This window comes from Giraffa tippelskirchi, chromosome 3 (genome assembly GCF_054371585.1).
Source record: "Giraffa tippelskirchi isolate mGirTip1 chromosome 3, T2T-mGirTip1v1.2.pri, whole genome shotgun sequence".
NCBI classification, from domain to species: domain Eukaryota; kingdom Metazoa; phylum Chordata; class Mammalia; order Artiodactyla; family Giraffidae; genus Giraffa; species Giraffa tippelskirchi.
This window is the reverse complement of record NC_137277.1, coordinates 147,150,548-147,173,125: the sequence shown is the minus strand read 5'-3', so window position 1 is coordinate 147,173,125 and position 22,578 is coordinate 147,150,548. Positions and strand designations below refer to the sequence as shown.

General features: G+C 43.7%; 1 protein-coding gene and 1 long non-coding RNA gene across 12 annotated transcripts in view; one reads left to right on the top strand and one right to left on the bottom strand.

Moving 5' to 3' along the window:
* The window catches only part of SPATS2L (spermatogenesis associated serine rich 2 like), a 182,970-nt gene extending 168,512 nt beyond the window's left edge, over window positions 1–14,458 (bottom strand). For 4 of the 11 annotated variants that reach the window (XM_081581804.1, XM_081581811.1, XM_081581803.1 and 1 more), the window contains exon 1: window positions 13,281–13,523. Coding sequence is in view for 2 of the 11 variants with exons in the window: in XM_081581802.1 (XP_081437928.1) it covers window positions 12,245–12,305 (61 nt within the window). In the remaining 9 variants the exon portion in view is untranslated. Of the gene's footprint in view, window positions 1–12,244; window positions 13,023–13,280; window positions 13,524–13,607; window positions 13,661–14,121 lie in introns of those variants that run through there. The other 7 variants (XM_081581813.1, XM_081581805.1, XM_081581809.1 and 4 more) reach the window with 4 other exon arrangements.
* Window positions 12,607–19,531, top strand: LOC145542623 (uncharacterized). Its single transcript, XR_014079979.1, has 3 exons — window positions 12,607–12,703; window positions 14,835–14,962; window positions 17,205–19,531. It is a non-coding gene; the product is annotated as an uncharacterized LOC145542623 (long non-coding RNA).
* Window positions 19,532–22,578: the final 3,047 nt, after the last annotated feature.

Sequence of the window (22,578 nt, the reverse complement as noted above, 5' to 3'; positions counted from 1 at the left end):
TCAACCTACATGAAGATACTTCTAGTGCATTTCCATAAGGAACAGCTAAATATGCCTCGCCTTAACAAATGAGAAATAACTACAGACAATCCAGAAAATTCAGAAGGTGAAATCCTACCCAGGTTTGGAAATGATAAATTAGTGTTGTCATGACCACCTCAGTTGGTACCACCCACTGCAACTGCAACAGTTCTTATTCCGAGACTAGTAGAACAATAAATGAGTTTATATGTCAATGTCACAAGCCAGCACTAAATAATATTTTTAATGCTATTATTTTTAACAGCATTAAAGGTAGCAGGTTTATACTCTCTTTGTGAGTGTTCATGGGTTGAATATGACACTCCACTGAGGCTATAGTATCGCCATGGGGCGATTAATTGCATCAAGGGCCCAGGAAGCCATTGACAGTCCCTGCATGCACTGAATCCAGTCCACCATTTAGACTTCACAGGATAAACACAGGAAAAAGGACAAAGACCTTCTAGGTGAGGACACTAGCAGTCACAGTAGCCAGCATAACATCTTCCACTTTCCCCTTTAAAAATTATAGGACTGCCCCATTCCTATAATAAACACAGGTCAATTAGAAGTGGCAGTATGTCAGATCCAGCTCTGTTTATGGGTTTCCTCAGTTATGTATTAGCAATCACTACAATACACGAAAGCTAGCCCACACTGAGAACGACACGCCTCCAATCAAAACCATTCTCTCCGGAGTATACTAAAGCTTTTTCTCTCTTTTTTGTCAGCAACAAAGGTGACAATAGAAGAACTTCCCAAACACCCACAGTTAAGGAAAGAATGGCTCCAACAAAGTAAGTGTGAAGCCTGTCTCTGGTATCTAATTTGTATATGAATCTTCCTTTTCTGGGTTATTTTTGTGGCTTCCTTTATCTATAATTTATCAGCAAAGAATAGAAATAAAAGTTTATTTTGATGGCAGTGCACCTGACTATTCAGAGATTCAAAAACTTGCTTTGCTTATTCTTATATTATCCTGGCAGAGGATGTAAACATGTCTTTTTTTTTTCCCATAGCTTCATGCTGCATTCATAATCCCAGATGAATATTTTCACAAATGCAAACCCTTAGGCAGGAGTCAGTTCAGTTCAGTTCAGTCATTCAGTCATGTCCGACTCTTTGCAACCCCATGAACCGCAACACGCCAGGCCTCCCTGTCCATCACCAACTCCTGGAGTCCACCCAAACTCATGTCCATTGAGTCGGTGATGCCATCCAACCTCTCATCCTCTGTCGTCCCCTTCTCCTCCTGCCCTCAATCTTTCCCAGCATCAGGGTCTTTTCCAATGAGTCAGCTCTTCGCATCAGGTGGCCAAAGTATTGGAGTTTCAGCTTCAACATCAGTCCTTCCAATGAACACCCAGGGCTGATCCCCTTTAGGATGGACTGGTTGGATCTCCTTGCAGTCCAAGGGACTCTCAAGAGTCTTCTCCAACACCACAGTTCAAAAGCATCAATTCTTTGGCACTCAGCTTTCTTTATAGTCCAACTCTCATCTATACATGACTACTGGAAAAACCATAGCCTTGACTAGACGGACCTTTGTTGGCAAAGTAATGTCTTTGCTTTTTAATATGCTATCTAGGTTGGTCATAACTTTCCTTCCAAGGAGTAAATGTCTTTTAATTTCATGGCTGTAATCACCATCTGCTGTGATTTTGGAGCCCAGAAAAATAAAGTCAGCCACTGTTGCCCCATCTATTTGCCATGAAGTGATGGGACCAGTTGCCATGATCTTAGTTTTCTGAATGTTGAGCTTTAAGCCAACTTTTTCACTGGCCTGAAGCAAACATGTGAAGGCAACTTCCTTCTGATCCTTTTTCACTCAGGGATGGCTGAACTCTGGGTCTCTAGACCCAGATTTCTTATCATCTTCCTTATCAGTCTCAGGAAAGGGTCTATAAAATCTGGTAAGTTACTACTTCCTTAGCATTGCATTTTAGGCCTTGCTGCTGGGCACTTTATATCTTGTTTTATTTAGCCATAAAAAAATCGTAACAAAGCAAGTAGATATTATTAATTTCACTTCATAAATGAGAAAACTGAGGTTCAGGAAGATTAAGTAACTGGCTCAAGTTCATTACAGCCAGTCAGTTACACGAGTCAAAATTGGGCTTTCCAAGCATCAAATTTGCCCTCTTTCTTTTCCAAACCATACTGGTCTTGGGAAAGGAAACAGAGTTTTTATAATGTAGGCTTTTGCATATTAGAGAGCAAGAAAGAGTAAGTATTGATATTTGAAAAGCTCTTTTAAGTAGAATGAATTCTGAAGTCACACCATAAAGGCAGCAGCTACCTTCCTAGTCTACATGTAAGACCAACTTTCCCACAGGGAACAAAGAAGCAGATATACCATAATTTGCCTTCCCCTTCTCTTCCCAAATTGCATCTATGGTACAAATGGGACCCCAGAGACCAGCGAGGCAGCCAAACTGAGTTTCCAGCTCTTTGCTGGCAGGAGTCAGTTTTGAAGAAGCTTGAAATGGAGCAGCAGGCACTTACTACAGGGCTTGTAGCTCAGAGGCAAGACTATCAGCTTAAGAAAGCTTGGAGGTAAGTGATGGGACCCTTACCAAAGGCAATTTGGGATTGCTACACAAGAACTCAAAGTGAGGACTTGGGAATGTGAGAGAGAACCTGGGGTGCAAAGTGGCAATTTGGTACCCAAGAATGAGACAGTTCTGGCTTCCCAGGTAAGGTGAGGCAGAATGCATGGTCAGTCCAATGGAGAGTCACTCAGCTTCAGATGAAAAGGAGCTGGAGCTCTTGCCAAGGGCCCGAACTGGTCCCAGATGTTGCAAATGGGAAAGCAGTCACCACATTTGGGTGGTCACCGCTTTCTCAGGCCAGTCTCTGTACAGTATGACTTTCAAACTTTTAACACAACCACCTCTCCCCCTACCAGAATCTTATACTAATGCCTGATAGCAAGTCAGAACAAGTGCCCAGGGCATTCTTATTAGAACCGAGAGGTTCAATAGAACACAGCATGCAAACCACCAGGACACAAGCGCTGAGGCCCACTGCCTATCAGCCTCACCGGCATGGGATTCCATGGAACTTCTCCCTTGATAGTCCTGGCTTCTTCCCTTTACCTTCAGGTTTCTCCTTTTGGCTCCAACCTGATAAGCCTGCTTTCCTATCACTGGTTGGCTTTTCCACTTGAAAACAGAAAGCTCTGCGTATCTCTTAGGACATATTATCTTCCAGGTCCTTGTGACAGCTCTATACCTTACTCCAAGCCTTTTGGGCCAAATGATCCACAGACTGCTGCCCCCAGCATCCTAAGGCACAACTGAGGAGCATTTACCAGCTGTTACGCAGGTCGTTTTGTTTGATGCACAGTGGCTTTATCATGAACATATTATTGAGACTCAAGACAGTGGGGGAGCTGGGACTTCTCTCACTGGGGAAGGATCCACGGCAGGATGGGGGATCTCAGAGATCATGGCTCTTGGTGTTCTGTCTGCACCTCACAAGCAGGAGGCTTCCTGGGAATGGGTCTCCTCTTGCCCTGCCCTTGCTCCTCCTGTCTACCTTAAAGCCTCCCTCCAACACACAGTCTCCCTGCTTCCTTCTCCCGAGGGTTGACTGGGTAGGTCGGGGAAGACAGATGTGCCTGACTTGGGATTTCAGCCCCGAATACGTGGTATGAAGGGCTCCCTGCTGCAGTTTTCACAATCTGTTTCTGTGATACTGAATCTTATCTAAAGCACTTAATGTCTCAGTTCAGTTCAGTTCAGTCACTCAGTCATGTCCGACTCATTGCGATCCCATGGACTGCAGCATGCCAGGCTTCCCTGTCCATCACCAACTTAGTATCTCTGGATTTATGAAATGGAGTAACTGCTGCTTTTCTACACCTGTAAGGCTGACTTAATCATTCAGAAAGCTTTTGGGAGTGGTTCAAACAAGATGTATCTCCTGGGAGCAAGGAGATGTCCTCCATTGATGCTGTCCAATAGCACTAGTATGCTAGCCACACAGTGAAAGTGTGAAAAGTGTTAGTTGCTCAGTCGTGTCCGATTCTCTGCGACCCCATGGACTGTAGCCCACCAGGCTCCTCTGTCCACGGGATTCTCCAGGTAAGAATGCTGCAGTGGGTTGCCATTTCCTTCTCCAGGGAATCTTCCTGACCCAGGGATGGAACTTCCTGACCCAGGGATGCCTGCATTGCAGGCAGACTGTTTACCATCTGAGCCACCAGGGAAGCACAAACACAGGTAGTTTACAATTTCGTAGTAGCCACATTAAAAAATAAAATAAAAAGAAACATGAAATTAAATTTAATAATGTTTTATTCAACCTACTATATTTGAAATGTTACTGTTTCAACATGGGATCAATATTAAAATTTGTTAATGAGCTATTTTACGCTCTTTTTTGCATGCTGAGTTTGAATCCGTGATGTATTTCACACTCACATCTCTGTTTGGACCAGATGTGTTTCAAGTGCTCGGCAGCCACAGGCAGCTAGTGGTCATGGTACAGGACACCACAGCCCTGTAATCTCTTCTCTGTTCCCATACCTCCTCTCATTTCTCTCCTGCAACAACTCATTTCCTTTAGGAGGGATGCTGTGGGCAAGGGTAGTCAGTGGGGACCAGGATCATTAGAGAAGACTTTGATACACACCCTAAGGGAGAGTCAGATCACAAAGGAGCTTTTGTGCCGGGCTAGGGAGCTTAGATTTTTATCCTGGAGGAGCAGTGATTCTGCAGAAGGATTTTAAGCAGCAGAGAGTCCGTGATCAAATTTGCCTTTTAGAAAGGCGGCAGTGTGGGGAAGGGATTGGAAGCAGGCCAGACAGAAGGCAGCGAGACCAGTTACAAGGCTACTGCAGTAACCCTCGAGAGAGTGATGAGGGCCTGAACCAAGGCAGTTGTGGAGGTAATGGCCTGGAGAGGTGAGGGCAGAGTTAAGGGTTTGAGAAGATAGTTTTTACATGGCTTAGTCATCAATGAAGAATAGGGGTTGAGTAAGAGAGAGGATCCTAGAACAACTCCCAGATTTAAAAATTGATCAAATGGCTTCATTAATTGAGGTAGAGAACACAAAAGGAGTAGGCTGGCTGTAGAAGAAGAGTTTTGAACTCACTGAATTTAAGATGCCTGGCACAGGTATCAGAGTTCACGGTCAGAGTTGCAGACTGAGGAATTGACAGCCATAGGTGGTAACAGAAGAAAGGAGTAGGTGAGCAGAGAGGGTTGAAGGATGAACCTTCAAGGGTGTTGAGGTCTGGGAGGAGGAGAGGAGCCTGCAGAGAAGTCCAATACAGAGCAGCTGGGCAATAGGAAAGAAATCAGGAGAGGAATGACTCAGAAAACAGGTGGGCAAGGTTTCAAGGTGGAGAGATCAGTAACACCAGAGGCAGTGCACAAGTCAAGAATTATAAGAAAATCCTGGACCATGGGTCTGGCGGTTTGAAGCACAGAGGCGGCCGTTACAAGAGGACAGGGCTGTAGAGGGTGGAGAAGAAAGTGGAGTTGGGGCAGGGTAGGTGATGTGTGAGGACCTGTTCTTCAAGGAGATGCCTTCTCAGACCAGGGAGGGAGATGGAACGTGACCAGACTGACAGGGAAGGGACCACAAGGATTTTGTTTGACTTCCCTTGTTATTAAAGAATGCGAAAGATTTATGAATGCTTATGAGATGAAAATGAAGGCTGGTTGAGACCTTGAGGGAAAGAGAGCTGATGGGAAGAGACACTTGAGCAAGCAAGAGGGGATGGTGTCCAGACAGATGAGCCTCAGAGCACAGGAAAGTAAACGGAAGAAAAGGGGTGAGGAAGAAGACACATTTACAAGGAAGACGCAACAGTACCATTGTGAAATTGCTTTTCTTTATTTAGAAATCTGTGTGAAATACAATTATAGTGTGTGTGTGTTAGTTGCTCAGTTGTATCTGACTCTTTGCAACCCCACGGATTATAGCTTGCCAAGCTCCCCTATCCATGGAATTCTCCAGGCAAGAATACTGGAGTGGGTTGCCATTCCCTTCTTCAGGGGATCTTCCCGATCCAGGGATCAAACTTGCGTCCCTTACATCTCCCGTATTGGCAGGTGGGTTCTTTACCACTAGTGCCACCTGGGAAGCCCTACTACGTATGATGTGTAAAATCAGATAAATGCTGAACATAAAAAGAAGGCACTACAGTTTTCTGGAACTCCAGATGTGTCATCTTGGTGTACTACCAAGCTTTCACAACCCTTCAGACCTTGCCTCAACAGGACCTCAAGGGACTCCCATCTCTGAGAAGAATCACAGCGTTGTGTATAGCTGATGGCCTCTCTGAATTGCTGGTATCTGTGCTGAACTGATAGGTAAATATGTCTGACATCATCACCATGCATTACCTTAAAAGGTGATACGAGAAAAAAGCGGCTCATCAACTCTGTGAATTTTGATCAAGCTATGTAACTTGGCAGAGCTACGGCACCCCTTCCTTAAAAGGATACATAATCCCTACCTTGCAAGATGGCTGTTAGGTTTAAATGAGATGATCAGTGAGTGGTAGCCATCATGATGGTGATGGTTGCATTCTCTTTGTTCTGAATTTCTAGGAATTGGGTGCTGCTGTTAATGAATTAGTGCTTGGCAACAATTAGCATCTTGATCCCCCAAGGAGAATTAAGACTCGATCCTAGCGTGAGGAAGCGTCCTTAAAAGTCCTAGTGGCCATCTGAGGTTTGCACTCTTTCCTCATCCAGTACATATTCAGTCTCTGCTTTCAAACTGCCAGGGTTGACACCTGCTCTGTAATGTACTCACCACTCAGCCTTTCTAGGCTTTAGGATTACCCATCGGTAAAATGAGGTGGGAGGTGGCAACAGCACTGATTTGAGGAAAGATGGAAATAATGCATGCATGTAGACATTGCCTGGTATTGCCCATGCCTGAATACATTTAGTCACAGAGTCTTATCACCTCGTGAAATAGCTCGATCCATTATAGGACCACCTTCCTTATACTGACCCCAAAATCTGTCTCCCTGAAACTCATACCTATCGGTCCTAGTTTTATAATCCATGGGGTCAGAATCAGAACCTGGGAACTACAAAACAGCATGTTTACTCATGTACTAAGCTCTGCTAGGATCGCAGTGTCCCACAGATGGCTGGTTACTTGGGACCACGATCAGAGCTGACCTGTTTACATTACTAAGAAAGTTTCAGGCTTCAGTAGTGTTTCCACGTTGCAAGAATCCTTTTCAGGAATTCTAGACAAGTTGGATGCTACCCAGAAATACACCAATTATACTCTTTACAAGATTCATTTTGCGCTTTATGTCATGGTCAGTTCAGCACTTGGCACCAGAAGTAACAATTGCAGGTATTCGTATATCCTTTAAGTTTCATTACTACTACCCAGGAGGGTCCTAGTAGCATTTCAGCTTTGGCGCAGTAGTAGTAAAATATCTTAGAGGACTGATGTTAGAGTCAAAAAACTCTGGGATGCCTGTCCTGTGCTCCTCCCAACACTGTGGCCCTTTCCCCACCTCTATATTCCCAACATAATTACTGAAATCTCACCGGAAGCCTTTCAATGATCAGCTCAAACAACCATCACTCTTGGAAGGCCCTCACCACTCCCCAAGCAGAAGGAAATTTTCCCTTCTGAGCTCTCTTAGACCTTTGTTTCTGGGATGCATATGTTCTTTCTCCTGCTGAACTATAAACTCCTTCTTGGCAGAAACAGGGCCTTGTACAAAGTGAGACTTATTAAAAGTTGAAAGAACTGAATTTTGTCCTGATACAATAGAATGGATGTGGCAATTTTTCCCTACCTTACTTTTCTTCCCTAGATGGATTCCCAGATTTTTTTTTTTAATGTTCAAGAAGCTTTTAATGAAATGATTGGGTGGCTCTGCTACTGTTGTTGCTATTGTTTAGTCACTAAGTTGTGTCCAATTCTTTGTGAGCCCATGGACTGTAGTCCACCAGGCTCCTCTGTCCATGGGATTTCCTAGGCAAGAATACTGGAGTAGGTTGCCATTTTCTTCTCCAGGGAATCTTCCCAACCCAGGGATCAAATCCATGTCTCCTGCTTCACAGGCAGACTCTTTACCACTGAGCCACCCAGGAAGCCCTTAGAGCTGATTAGCCTGAATATTTATAGAAATACATGCATGCATGTTAACTTGTTTCAGTTGTGTCCAATTCTTTGCAACCCTATGGACCGTAGCCCGGCAGGATCCTCTGTTCATGGGATTCTCCAGGCAAGAATACTGGACTGGGTTGCCGTGCCCACCTCCAGGGGATCTTTCCCACCCAGGGATTGAAACCACGTCTCTTTTGGCAGGTTCTTTACCACTAGCGCCACCTGGGAAGCCCATTTATAGAAATGATAACTCTGTTTGTGTATAAAATACTGGCATAAGGCCTCAGTGCTTTCATTTGTGCTCACTAATGGGACCCATCACTCCACCTTAAAATAACGACAGGCTCCTTAATTCTAACTCACAACTGCCAGCCTCCATCATTATCTCAACTCTGGAAAATACCGAGGTCTCAGAATCCTCGCAGCTGATGAATGAAGAGGCTGATCAGAACCACTGAAAAAAAAAAAAACGGGAAAAAACTCCTTGACAGACTCTCCTTCAAATGCTGGTCCCTTTCATCCAATGTCAACATTAATTTCTACATTAACAAATATTCATTGAGGTCATGACTAGGTGTCAAGGTGCAAGTTAGGCTCTGAAGACACGATGATGAGCAGTACACAGGCAATATCAAAGCCCATCTTTGAAAAAAAACAAAAAAAAAATCACCTTTCTAGTTTATTGATTCTACAGGTCTACTTATCAAGGGTGTGCTATGCCCAAGGCTTGCAGACGGTTCAAAGACAGCATACAAGGTCCATCAGTGCCCTCTGAGGACTTGCAGTCTAGTTGGGAAAGCAAGAATTAAGAACACAATGGTATGAGGGGGTATAAGAGAGTATATAAGAGTGTTCTAAAGAATTATTCAGGCAAAAGGGTAGAAAAAGAATCCAAGGAGAGGAACATGATTAGGGCAAGTGGACTTAACCTGGAGATTGTGCTTAGGTCAGAGGAAAAAGGAAAAGGCATTCCAAAACTGAGAGCATGAACAAATTAGAAGGGCAGTGAGATTCAATTAGTAGGAATAGAATCTTTATGTTAGAAAAGTAGGAAATAAAGTTGGTAAGTAAAATTTGAGCAAGAGTCAGGTACATTAAAACCAGGTTGAGAGGTTGGACCAAATGTGGTGGGTAGGGGGCATAATAAGTATTTGAGCTAGTGAAAAGAGTACCAACTTTGGAATCAGACAAACCTAAGTTCAATTCAGTCTTCTTGTGAGACAATCCTTGGATAAGAATTCTAAAGAGCAGAGTTTTAGGAACATTGATAAGGTGAAATGCAAAGCATTGGGAGAACTCAATTACAAAGACACGGGACGTAGCAGACTATAATCATCCTAGAATAGTGATGGCCGAGGGTCTCGGCTATCAGGGGAGGCAGTGAGGAAATGTCGGGGCTGGCTCGGAGAAACTCTTACAAAGGAAGAGTTGACAAGATTTGGTGTCCACTTGGGATTCCCTTGTGACTCAGCTGGTAAAGAATCCGGCTGCAATGTGGGAGACTGTGGTTGGATCCCTGGGTTGGGAAGATCTTCTGGAGAAATGAACGGTTACCCGTTCCAGTATTCTGGCCTGGAGAATCCCATGGACTCTGTAGTCCATGGGGTCGAAAAGAGTCGGACACGACCGAGCGACTTTCACTTTCTCTTTCCTAATGGAATGAATGAGAGAGAAGTCAGGGATGGTTCCTAGGTCTGAGTCTGAGTGATGAAGCGAACGCTAACAGTAGAAAGAAAAGGAAAGTCTTTTCATTGTGAAAGGAACAGGTTTAGCAGAAAAATATAAAAAGTTGAGCAGGCATGTAGCTTCTGCCCTAACTACAGGACATCAATCATGAAAACTATTAAACAAGTGCATAAATGAGAAGAGAGTTTGAGTTAGGACTACAATGATTGGTACATATAAGGATAGATGACAACATCACATTGAAGAATATTTTTATTAGAAAATAAAAACACTAGCTGTTAAACAAAAATAATGGGAATGATATAAACAGCAGAGAGAAATGCATCTTCACAGGCTATTTTTCTTAGCTATGGTACTTAGGGGATCCTATCCATTATCACAACATTGAATGAATAAACTTCTGTAGAAATTCAACATATGGCCTATTTACATAACAAGCATCACAACTCCAAATTAGCCATTTTGATGTGTCAAGGAAATAACACCTTCACATCAGACTACTTCAAAAAAAAAAATGGAAGAAAAAAAGAAAGGTTTGTTTTTGTTCTATAATTAGGTGCACTGGTGTTTTTTAACTGTTTGTATCATGAAAATCACATTTTAATTGTGTGATTACACACTAAGAACAGTGATGGAATGAATTGATTGGCTGAATTATGCACAATCATTCAGAGATCAATAAATAGACTCCATCACTTAAATCTGCCCATATTATGCAGCTGCAGTCATGTCCTGTGTCATGCTTGTGAAAGCAACTGTTCTGGGTACAAAAATTGTAACAGCCATCTGATTCAATTACCACCATCAAATAACAGTGAAGGGTCTACAGAAGAAGACTAGTGAAGAAGCACAAGGGAGCAGTGAGCAGGCAGTATCCATGTCACACAAAACCCACTCCACTCTGTAATCACGTGGGGAGACACATGGTTGCCGTTTAGATCTTACCATGAGCAATATCAACTTCTTCCACTTATCCATCAAACAGTAACCCAAAGTTTTTGTCCTGCCTCATAAGATGCTGATTAAAGCTGTGTAAAGGTAACACAGGTAACAGGATGACGATCACCTAAGTGCCTTCAACACAAAAGCCATAAATGAATATTCATTGATAACAACACAATTCTATCATCAGAGACAGAGAAACTGATAAAACTTAGAACCAAAAATGAAACATTTCTAAACCTTGACTTCTGATGGAAAGTATTTCCATCTGCATGGCAAAGTAGTTCTTTGAGATGCTTCCTATTGGCAGAGTATCAAAGACTGCAATGGTGTGGCCTAAGCATTTTCTTTTCCTGATCGTTACAGAGATTGGCTGAGCAGCCTCACAAGCCCACAGAAACCTATCCCCACAAAGGCCACTTGAAAATCAGTGCAAGCAGAGCAACAGTCAATTGGAGACTTTCATTAGTGGGCTCCCTAAAACAAAATGAATACAAAAGGAGTCTTGATCATTTTGCCTTAGTAAGTACTTTAAACTGATTCCTAGAAAATTATTTAATATTTTCACAGGCAAGGATTAAAGAAAGAAAATTGCCAATTAATATACTCCTTTCCCTGATGTTGAGTTTTGCTTTTTTTTTCTAACCATCCTCTTAGATATTCCCTGCATTCAAGTGATTGTATTTTTATGCAAATTATCCTTTGGAGCTAGTCGTGTGTGTATGTGCCTATGTGTTTAAAGCCACACGCAGATAAAGAATTGGACATATTTTTTGTTCTGCTGCTCCATAAAATAGGTTTTAACAAAGCTTGAGTTTAATCCAAAACTCTAATTAGAGACTGCAGCAGCATTTGCCTTGACCAAATAGAAAATCATTCCCAAAGTTGATTTTCCCCTAGAGAGCCAACAAATATTTTCATACACAGGTATTTTTTTTTTTAAATACTACAATTACTTGATGAAAAACCTGCCCTATCTATACAACACACTGCATTTTAGTTGATATAATTTTATAAAGGCCAATCAAATACTTCATAGAAAAAGCGACTGGAGACTTCATTTCAGAGTATCTTTCAAAGTAAATGGATTTGTTACTTGGATAATATTTTTTCTTTTTTCAGAATGAAGCAATTCTGACTTCCTGTCTCTTCTCTCTGCCATATTACACATCTGCTTAATCTCTAGAAAACAAAATCAATCAGATATGGCAATGAATCGTTCCTTTAGGACAAACTAAACCGGTCATAAAGGTCACACGACCTTACTCTTTCAAATACTGGCATAAAGCTCTTCCTCTGCATAGGTTCTAAAATTGGAGTCATTTTTTTCTGATGTGCGAGAGGACTGGTAAAAGTTTTTAATATAACATTTTTTAAAAAAAATTAAATAAGTGAAAAATATTGCACATAACATTTTATGAAAGAGGTTGTGTTTGAAGTTCAAGGTTTTTCCCTAGTTCTCAAGCTACAGATTTTGTAATTTGTAACTCACCCAAAGGAAAATGCTGCACAGAAAGAATCTTTACAATGTCAGGGCTCCAAAATCTTGGCATTTGCTAAAACCCGGACTACTGGGAATCAAAAGCTCAGGAAGTTCACAAACACACACACCAACACCCTAAGAGGTGGAAACCTCAAGTTGACAAGATAGGAGGTTTCAGTCGCATCCCTGTCCAGGTAAAAGTCTCAACACTTCATCTCCCACGTCTGCAGTAAGTATTAATCACCAAACAGAGTGCGAGCGAGCGGGGCCGATCTTCCGAGGCACGGAAAAGTCGGGAGTGGGCATAGAGCGGGAAGACCCTCTCGCATCTCCTGAACCACGGCTGTCTCGAGCTCTGGCCACCGTCGGCCGACTCCGGGTCCGCCCGCCCAGTCGCGGCGACGCGAACGCTTAGTCCCGCGACCAAGTCTCCAGGCATCGGCTCCCGTCACCCTGCGGACCACCACGGCGAGTTTGCCGGCTCCCACCGGGCGCCGAGGGGCGCGGGTTTCCTTGGACTGGCTGCCCCCAGGCCGGACGGCGATCGAGGGCGGGATGCTGCCAGCAGAGGCGGCTCGGAGCAGGAGCGCGGCGGCGGGAGGGGATCGGTCTCCGTCCGCCCTGCGGGTGGAAGGGGGCGCTCGCGTGGGGGAGGGCAGGCGAGGGACCGCGGCCGATTCAGATCCGGGGCGGGCGGGTCCACGTCGGAGCGCCGCCGCCACACGCTCGCCCTGGGCGCGCGAATGTGCGCCGCACCCAGCGCCTCCTCCCGCCCGCCGGCTCGCTCGCCAGTGCCGGCCCGAGAAAGGCAGGACGGCGACCTCCGCGTCCGGTCCGCGCGGCCAGCCCGCGTCGGCGCCGAGCGGGGGCCACACCCAGCGCCCCGGGAGGCGGCGGGGGCTGGGCGACTCAGGCTGCGGATCGCGCGGCCCGGGCTCAGCCACCGTCCCAGCTGCGCAGGCCCCGCCGCATCCCGGCCCGAGCCCGGTGGGCGGGCGGGGAGTGGGTCCCGGGAGGCGGCGACGGCCGGAGATCCCGGGCTTACCTCTGTGCCGAGCGCCGGCCGCTCCGTCCCGCACCGGGGACGGGGATCGGGGGCGCGGTTGCCGCGGGGAGGCGCGGCGGCGGTGGCGGCCCCTGCGGCGCGGAGGTCGGGCCGAGCAGGAGCCGCTGCCTGGGCCGCGCGCCGTCCGGAGCTCGCCCCGCGCTGCCGGCGCTCGCGGCGGAGGGCGCAGCCGGCTCGGCCCCCGGGCTAGATTCCTTCACTGACACAACTCCGGGTCGGCCCGCTCCACGCAGGGACACTCCCGCCCCTCGCAGGCTGCTCCCGCCCGCCAGCCGGCCGGCCAGCCCGCCCCTCGGTGTCACTCACCCAGGCGCACACACCCAGAGCCGGCGCCCCTCGCTCCCGCTCGCACACACAGCGCTGCTCACGCCTCTCTCGGGTTTTGTATCCGCTCACACGCACGTTCTGACACAGATCCCTTCCCTCCACACGCCCTCCCTAGCTCCTTTCCCACCCCACTTTCTAGAAGAATCCCCATACAGCTTCCGCACTTTGCTTGCTTGCCCCACACCACCCTCCTCGCCTCCCCCCGAACCTCTGCCTCACTTAAGCTGCCTCGGTGCGATTCAGAGATGTTGCCACCACCCGCACGTGTTGCAGGAGAGGCACCCTCCCCTGCCCAGGAGAAGGAACTTTGCTCCCCCAGCACTGTCTATAAACGCAAGAGACTTCTCTTTTTTAGAAAGCATTAAGGCTTTCTAGTGCTGAGCCAAGCTCAACATGTAAACAAAGGTAGCCGATTTCCGAAATGACCAGAAGAACCAGCCACGGAAAAAGTAGGGGGGGTTGGGTTGGGTCTGACCTTAGAAAGGCTGCTCACCCGAAGTGTCCCGGCCCCTCCCTTTCGCTGCCTTTCGCTCTGGGTACTCGTTGCTCTAAACGTGTGTGATAACCAAGTTCCATATAGACGCCGTGGGCACCAGACCATGGATTTCTGCCTGAAAGTACAGTAGTTGGAGAGTAAAGGCAGTTTCTCCATCATTACTCATGATGGAAGCACTTTAGATAACACACCTCTTCCAGAGACAGCAGAGTGAAATGCAGGCAGCTCTCCAATTCAGTTTTGTTTTTTTTTTCAGGGTGACTTAGCCTCCCTTTTTCTCAATACCAATAACTTTCTCAGCGGCTCCTTGGATGTCAAAGCCCCTTAGAAATACACAGGCCAGAGTTACTTCCCACTCTCACGCCTCACACTCGAAGGGGCCCCCGAGTGTACAGCAGCATGATACATCATCCAATGTTCAGGAATTCATAATTTGAAATTAGATACAAACACCTTTCTGGCAAAGCTCCAATCTGCTAACATAGTGTGTTCATGTTGACAAAGCACTGTTCTAATAAGGGATAAAGGAGCCGAAAGTGGAGGAACTTAAATTCTCATGCAACTTGTGGTGGGTGGTTCTTGTTATCCTGGATGGGAGTATGGATCATATAATTAAAAAAAAATTGTAAAAGCTTTGTAAGTATTAGCTCAATTACTCCTTTAAACAGCCCAGTCAGATAGATAGTATTTTTGAACTTTTTTTTTTATAGATAAACTGAGGCAAGGAGAGGAGAAATGATAGAGGGAGGATTTGAACCTACACAGTCTGGCCGGCCTCACCGATGCTACTGAAAAGAAAGCTTGCTTCTAGAAGCTGTATTACATGCAAATATAAAAGGTAAACTTCATACTGCTTATCGAATTTAGATGGAAAGGTAACTTGTAACAATTTGACTTGGAATTTGATGCATTTTTCAGGTCCTCTGGCAAAATAATTCACTTAAGTTTTGAGAAGTTTCTCCTCATAATTAGAATTTCAAAATGAGTAATCAATTATTGTTTTCCTAGGAAGGGCTTTGGAAATAACATTGAACTCAGTCCTTTCATTCCATTCTTCTACTTCATTACCTCCTGGGACTCCAAAGCCAATTTGTTTAAAAGTCTGAAAGAAGAAAGCCTTCACTACCTGGATATGACCAGAGGGAAGAAAGGGTTTTCAGAGGCCTGTACATGGCCTTTTACCTTTAAGGGCTATTTCTCAGTAAGTAGGTAGCTGCTTGCTTAGCCACTCAGTGGAGTCTGACTTTTTGCAACCCAGTCAACTATAGCCCTGGAGAAGGCAATGGCACCCCACTCCAGTACTCTTGCTTGGAAAATCCCATGGACGGAGGAGCCTGGTAGGCTACGGTCCATGGGGTCGCTAAGAGTCCGACACGAGCGACTTCACTTTCACTTTTCCCTTTCATGCACTGGAGAAGGAAATGGCAACCCACTCCAGTATTCTTGCCTGGAGAATCCCAGGGACGGCGGAGCCTGGTGGGCTGCCGTCTATGGGGTCGCACAGAGTCGGACACGACTGAAGCGACTTAGCAGCAGCAGCAGCAGCAGCAACTATAGCCCACCAGGCTTCTCTGTCCATGGGATTTTTTTTCCGGGCAAAATAGGTAACTGGTATGTGTATGGAGGGTGAAAATATTAAAGCATTGAATTTGATGAAAATTAAATAAATGGAGAATGGGTGTATAGTATAGCCACTGTAACACAAATTAGACTAAAATAATTCTCTACTGGGAGTGGAGGCCTAGTCAATCAAGAGACAATTATAAAGTAAAAGAAAATTATTACAACTTTCATTAGTCACTTAAGGGACCTAGCAAAAGAAGTCAGACTTTTAAAAGTTTATACAAGGACTTCCCTGGTGGTCCAGTGGTAAGACTCCATGCCCCCAGTACAGGGGTCCCTGGTTCAATCCCTGGTCAGGGAACTAGATCCTGCATGCATGCTGTAACTAAGAAGTCCACGTGTGTAATGGTGATCCTGCAAGCCACAACGAAGAACCAACACAGCCAAAGTAGATAAATAATAAATATTTAAAAGTTTACACACAGTGAGTTTCAAATAAAACTTCAACATTTTGGTGCTCAGATTAATTTACTCTGGGGGAAAGAAAAGTGAAAACTGTTTCTGAGAGGGAGGGTTTACTCAATAAGCATTCAAATTGATTATTGAAAAATATGTAAAAATTTATTGGACATCAAATAACTAACAAAGCAGTATTTTGATGAGTTAAGCATAAATGATTTTTAAAACATGAGTTAACATTCCTATAATTTCATGGAGATAGAAACATTCAAAGAAGTAGAATATGAAAAAGACATGTATTGGTGTTGGCACCAGATATTGAGAATTTACTTGAACAATTACATTATTTGAAAGTTTAATCAGAAAGTAATATGTTTAAAGCTAGCATGACTTGTTCAAAATGATTCTGTGATTATAACCCATGAATCTCATTTTACTATTTTCTAAGCTAAATAGAAAAGTGAAAGTCTTTCCTTAAGAAGCAAACAAATAGAATCATAAGAGTAAACATTTTCTGAAAGATGAACAAAGTATAGTAGTTTGTACACTATTTTCACACAGTTATTTTTCATCTGTATCTACTGCTTCCCTCCATATAGTCACTTACCCCCTTTATCTGATGTGGTTAATTATAAACATGGGAGAGCAATATGTATCCTGCAAGGAGGCTGACCTTTTCCTTGCAAGATTTCAGCAAAATGCCATAGTTCTTATTTTCCAGCTTCTAGATTGTCCTGATTCTCTAGGCATGGCCATACAGACATGGACACAACTCAGATCCCAGAAGCCTGTTTCAGGGCGTGGTCAGCTGTCTTTAGGATTTGGATATCCAAATAAGTGCGAGGACAGAGTGACTTTAGTTGCTAGGCTCCAGACCACTGAGCACTGGGCTGCAGAGTGCTATTCAGACCTACTGGAAAGCCTTTCATCTAGAGAGCCTTGACTTTGGCTAGGTGCAGGCACTGGGTGGTATCCGGCAGATGTCGTTTGGTGAGGAGATAAATGTGCTCTGTGTGTGTGAGTGTGGTGTTCATTAGAACTGTTTACAAATATTCCAGCTCTACTTCCTTCAAAGCATATGGGAGGATTGCCTGTCTGCAGCCTACTAAAGAATCCCTTGGACTGCAAAGAGATCAAACCAGTCAATTCTAAAGGAAATCAACCCTGAAAATTTATTGGAAGGACTGTTGCTGAAGCTGAAGCTCCCATACTTCAGCCACCTGATGCCAAGAGCTGACTCATTGGAAAAGACCCTGATACGGGGAATGATTGAGGGAAAAAGGAGAGAGGGACAGCAGAAGATGAGATGGTTAAATAGCATCACTGACTCAATGGACATGAATTTGAGCAAACCCTGGGACATAGTGGAGGACAGGGAAGCCTGGCTCCATGGGGTTGCAAAGAGCTGGACACGACTTAGCGACTGAACAATAACAAAAGCCTACTAATGTAGAGAGTAGCTCTGGGACTTGCTTTAGCCAGTGAAAAGTGGATGGAAGTGATGAGTATCAGTTCTGGGCAGAAGTTAAGAGCTAGTGCAGGTATGACTCTGTTCTGTTTTTCCCTGCAGCACCTAGCCAACAAGGTGCTTGTGGTGGCTGCTCTATTGGACTGCAGTGAATGATGATCATGAGCAATGCCATACCTGCCTACCATCCCTTGCTGGACCTGAGCATGAGTGAGAAATAAAGTCACTGAAATCTAGGGGTTGTTTGTCTCTGCAGTATAATCTAGCCCATTCTGATTAAAAGTAGGGAGGAAAAAAGATATAAATAATTGCAGGGCACATCGAAGCAGAGAATGGCTAATAATTCTACAACTCTTTCCTCCCGGTGCACAACTAATTCACATTTTTCAGCCTCCTGTGTAGTGAAGTGAGGCCATAGGACCGAATTCTGCTGAGTGGAATGTAGATGAAAGTTTTGTGCTCCACCTCCAGTCTCCACTGTGGAAAACCTGCATGATCTCTCATCTCCATCTGCCACATAGAAACTAAGGATTCTAGAGCAGGAGTCAGCAAACTTTTTCTGTAAAGGGCCATATGGTAAATATTTTAGGCTTCGTGGGTCATGAGTTTTCGGTCATAACTATCTGCTGTTTTACAGGAAAATAGTCATAAGAATTATGTAAACAAATGGACATGGTTGTGTTCCAATAAAACTTTATATAAAAAAACAGGCAGCGGGTCCACATTTCCTCTGGGTGATTATTTGCTGACTTCTTACCTAGTGGAGGGTAGAAACACAGGATGGAGGGATCCTGAGTCTCTGAGTTCCTCTATGGTATTTACTTGCTGAACACACACATTGAAATGTCATCTGAGTTAAAAAAGCAAACTTCTGATGAGTTAAGCATAATTAATATGCTGTCTTATCCCAGATTGCAAAAAAAATTCTGGATGGATTAATAAACAAAGAAAATTATAAAAGACTAAAAGAAAATGTAGGAAATTCTTTAACAATACCAGTTATCTTTGTAAAACTAGTAAGAAATATCATGATAAAACCCCAGAAATTATAACAGAAAAAATTAAACAGATTTGAGTACAGAATAAACAATCCAAACATTTTTATACAGTGACAGGTACCATAAACAGTATTACTTAAAGAGAGAAAAATAAATGCAACATATATTCACAATAGGAAAGATTAATATGCAAAATACCAAATAGCTTCTAGAAATCAATATGAAAAAGAGAAGCAGCAAAATAAAACAAACACAGGACATGAAGAAGTAATTTTTCAGAAGGAGGAATGTGTGCTAATGAACATACGGAAACATATTCAACCTCATCAATGATCAGAGTGTAAATTACAACAAGACAGCATTTTTTACTTATTACACTGGCAAGGAAATGTTTTAATATAAGATGTTTGTGAGTGCACATTAAAAATACAACCTTCATATTCGACTGACTGTAGTATGAATTGATGATGTAGTATGAACATTTCTGGAAAGCAGTTTGCAGTATCTGTAAATGCTAAAAACGCATATATACTTTGACCATGCATTTCCAGTACAAGTAAGCTATCCTACAGAAATACTTATGTGTGCAAGAGTGTACTTACATGTATGTCTGTTACAATTATTTGTAAGAGAAAAAAATCAGACTGCACTTCAACACTTATGAATAGAGGAATGGTTAGAAAAATTGAATGTATATGCACTGTGGAATAATAAATAACTGTTTAAAAATCAGGGAGCTATGCATGTGTTGACACGGAATAGTGTTCATGACATATTTTTGAGTGATAAGAGCAAGTCAGAACAATATGTACAATATGTGCTCTAAAAAAAGGGAAAGGAGGGCGGAAGTCTACTTATCTTGAAGGATACGCGCCCTGTTGACTTTGGTAACCCTTATATTAAAACATTTTTAACTTTGTACACTTCTCTTTTTCCCTTTGTATATCAATTTTATAATTACAATGTCTTTAAAAAGTGAAAGAACAGAAGTCAAGAGAGACTGAAAAAGAAGCCCGTTGTGGATCCTGGCCAACGCTGAGAGGTTGAGGGGTGGGCAGGCATAAGAACAAAGACTTGCTGAAGACTTGCTGAGGCAAATCCACAGGCATGAGTCACTCCCTTGGAGTTCCAGTGGCAGCAGACCGAGTTGTTACAACCTGGAACCAGGGTTCTGCTTGGAAATTTTCCAGGAAAGAGGAACACTTAGGATGAGAAGAGAAAGGATAACCTTGCTGGCCTAACGGCAAAACATGTTGGAAACACAAAAACCAAGTAATGTCCCTTGGCTGAACTTTCTTAGTCTATACAGGCACTAAATATTACATTATCTTTTCATTGCTCCAGATTTTGTTTAGGTTAAAAACCTTCTCAGAAGCTGAAATGAATCTGTACCTAATAGAAAGGTTTCTTATTTATTTATTTGACTTTAAAGTTTCCATGTCACTGTGTATTCTAGGAAGATAATTCAAGGTTCATCCAACCTTAGTTGTGCCAACAGGAAGACAAATGGCCCCGGTATGTGTTATAGATGTGTAGGTTGTCACTCACTCAGGATGCCTTTCATTCGTTCTCTGATGTGTATTAGCAATTTCTGTTGACCAAGAGTAGTTTTGTCACAAGTCTGATTCCAGTGAGATGGAACGTCATGTATGTTTATTGACTGTTTAAGTAAAGCCATGTTGGTGTGTTACTTAACAGAAAGTTTTATCTCTTGGGTATAGCTTGTACTCCAAAAGCCCCCCATATTATTGACTATTACTTTTTGCCTTATAAACAAAAGCCCACCATAGGAATGAACCAAAGGCAGATTCGGGCGTTTTTCTGGTTGATTGTACTCTGAGTGCCTTTGCCCTTCCCACACGTGGGACTGGCCTTGCCTGCTGTGGAGCCTGAGACATGGCATATGCTGGTGATAGGGAAATGCTGTTTTAGTTTGCTAGGACTGCCATAACAAAGCACCAGAGATTGAGGGGGGGCGGGCGGGGGCGCTGTGGCTTACAACAGGAATTTATTGTCTCAAGAGTTCTGGAGTCTGACAGTCTGAAAGCCTGATGTTAACAGCTTTGATTTCTCTGAGGGCTGTGAGGGAAGGATCTGTTTCAGGCTTTTCTGCTTGGCTTATAGATGGCTGACTTTTCCCTGTGTCTCTTCACATCATGTCCCCTCTACGTGCATCAGTCTTCATGTACAAATTTCCCCTTTTTATAAAGACACCAACCGTATTGGATTAGGGCTCACCCTGATGACTTCATGGGCTTCCATGGTGGCTCAGTGGTAAAGAATCTGCCTGTAACACAGGAGACATAAGAGATGTGGGTTCTATCCCCAGGTCAGGAAGATCCCCTGGAGGAGGGCCTGGCAACCCACTCCAGTATTCTTGCCCAGAGACTCCCATGGACAGAGAAGCCTGGCAGGCTACAGTCCACACGATCACAAAGAGTTGGGCACAACTGAAGCGACTTATCATGTACAATGACTTCATATTAAAGACCCCACCTCCAAATGAGATGACATTCTGAGGTCCTGAGGGTTAGGACCCCAACATATCTTTTTTCTTTTTTTCTTTCTCTTTTTTTAAAAATTTTTGTAGGGCACAACAGCAGGGAGAATTCAACCACAACTGATGGCATAACGAAGTTAACAGTAGAAGTGGGGTCAGAACCTGGCTCTCTGACTGTTTACCCAGGATTTTTTTTTTGTTTTTAATCAGAGCTCCCTACCTCTGTGTTCCAAGCGGTCTTCCTGCCCCTTTCCCGGGGTTCCTATTGATTCCAGGGCATTTCTCTAATGTAATAATTCGGTAATTGGGCATTTATCTCCCTGGTGAGAGATAAACACTGGCTGTGAGGAGGGACCATGTCTTTTGTTCCTGGGTCTAGCACAGTGCCTGACTCAGACAAGGTAACTGAATGAAGAGCAACGTCTGTCTTGTGAAGAGGGCCAGTCCACACTGCCATTTGTCTTCCTGATCGCACAACTAAATGTATGTACCTCCAGACTCAGCCCTGTGAAACAAAGTGACACGAAAACTTAAAAAAACTTAAAAATCCTTACTAAGTATATTGTGGCATATTGTGGACAGAACCTTCTAGATGGGGTGGTGGAGTAAGGAAGTCCAAAACAGGAGCCCTTACATGCAGTTGCTTCAAAAGCAAAGCAAGTTCAGCCAAAGGATAGTGCACCTGGCTTACATTCATAATGAACTTTAAAGTCTAACTTAAAAATTACAGTTAGATAAAGCAGAAATGCTCCTGTAGAAATTATTCAATGGTTAGTAAATAGAGTTCATGAGGAAGGCCTATGGGAGTTGTGTGTTTTTAAAACCAAGAGAATACAAGTCAGAAGGGCAACTTAGTAACAGTCTTCAAGTGGAAACACAGGGATGTTGATGAGTTTTTCTGTCTCTGCTGAAGACAGAACAAGAAGAGTTTATGCCACAGCATGCAAGGGTTGGGTTGACTATGAAGGAAGCATTTCCTGACAGAATACTAAATATCAGGGTGGCTTGGATTCTAATACAGGCTTCAGTTTTGCATCTTTCTATCTCTTAAATGAAAACTCCTAAAATATCGCAAGCCAAGCTCTTTCACTTACTAGCCACAAGACCATGGAACAGTTACATCTTTTCACTGAGAGTCCGTTTCCTTACTCATAAAATGGGCTTAATTTTTACCTCAGAGAGTAGTAAGAGACTGAATATGAAGCATGTAGTAAGCTCCAAGCACACCCCAGAAATAGTGTTATTAATGAACTTGAGAGCAAATATTTTAAATTCTGATTTATTATTCTAAGCACCTCATGTGCTATTTCATTTTGGTTTCACAATAATCATGTGAAGTAGTTGCTTTTATTTCCGTTTTACAGGTGAGAAAAATGAGGCACAGAGAAATTAAGTAACTTGCCCCCAAATGATAGAGATAATAAGTGACAAAGCTCCAGAGTAAATCCAGCCCATCTGTCTCCAGA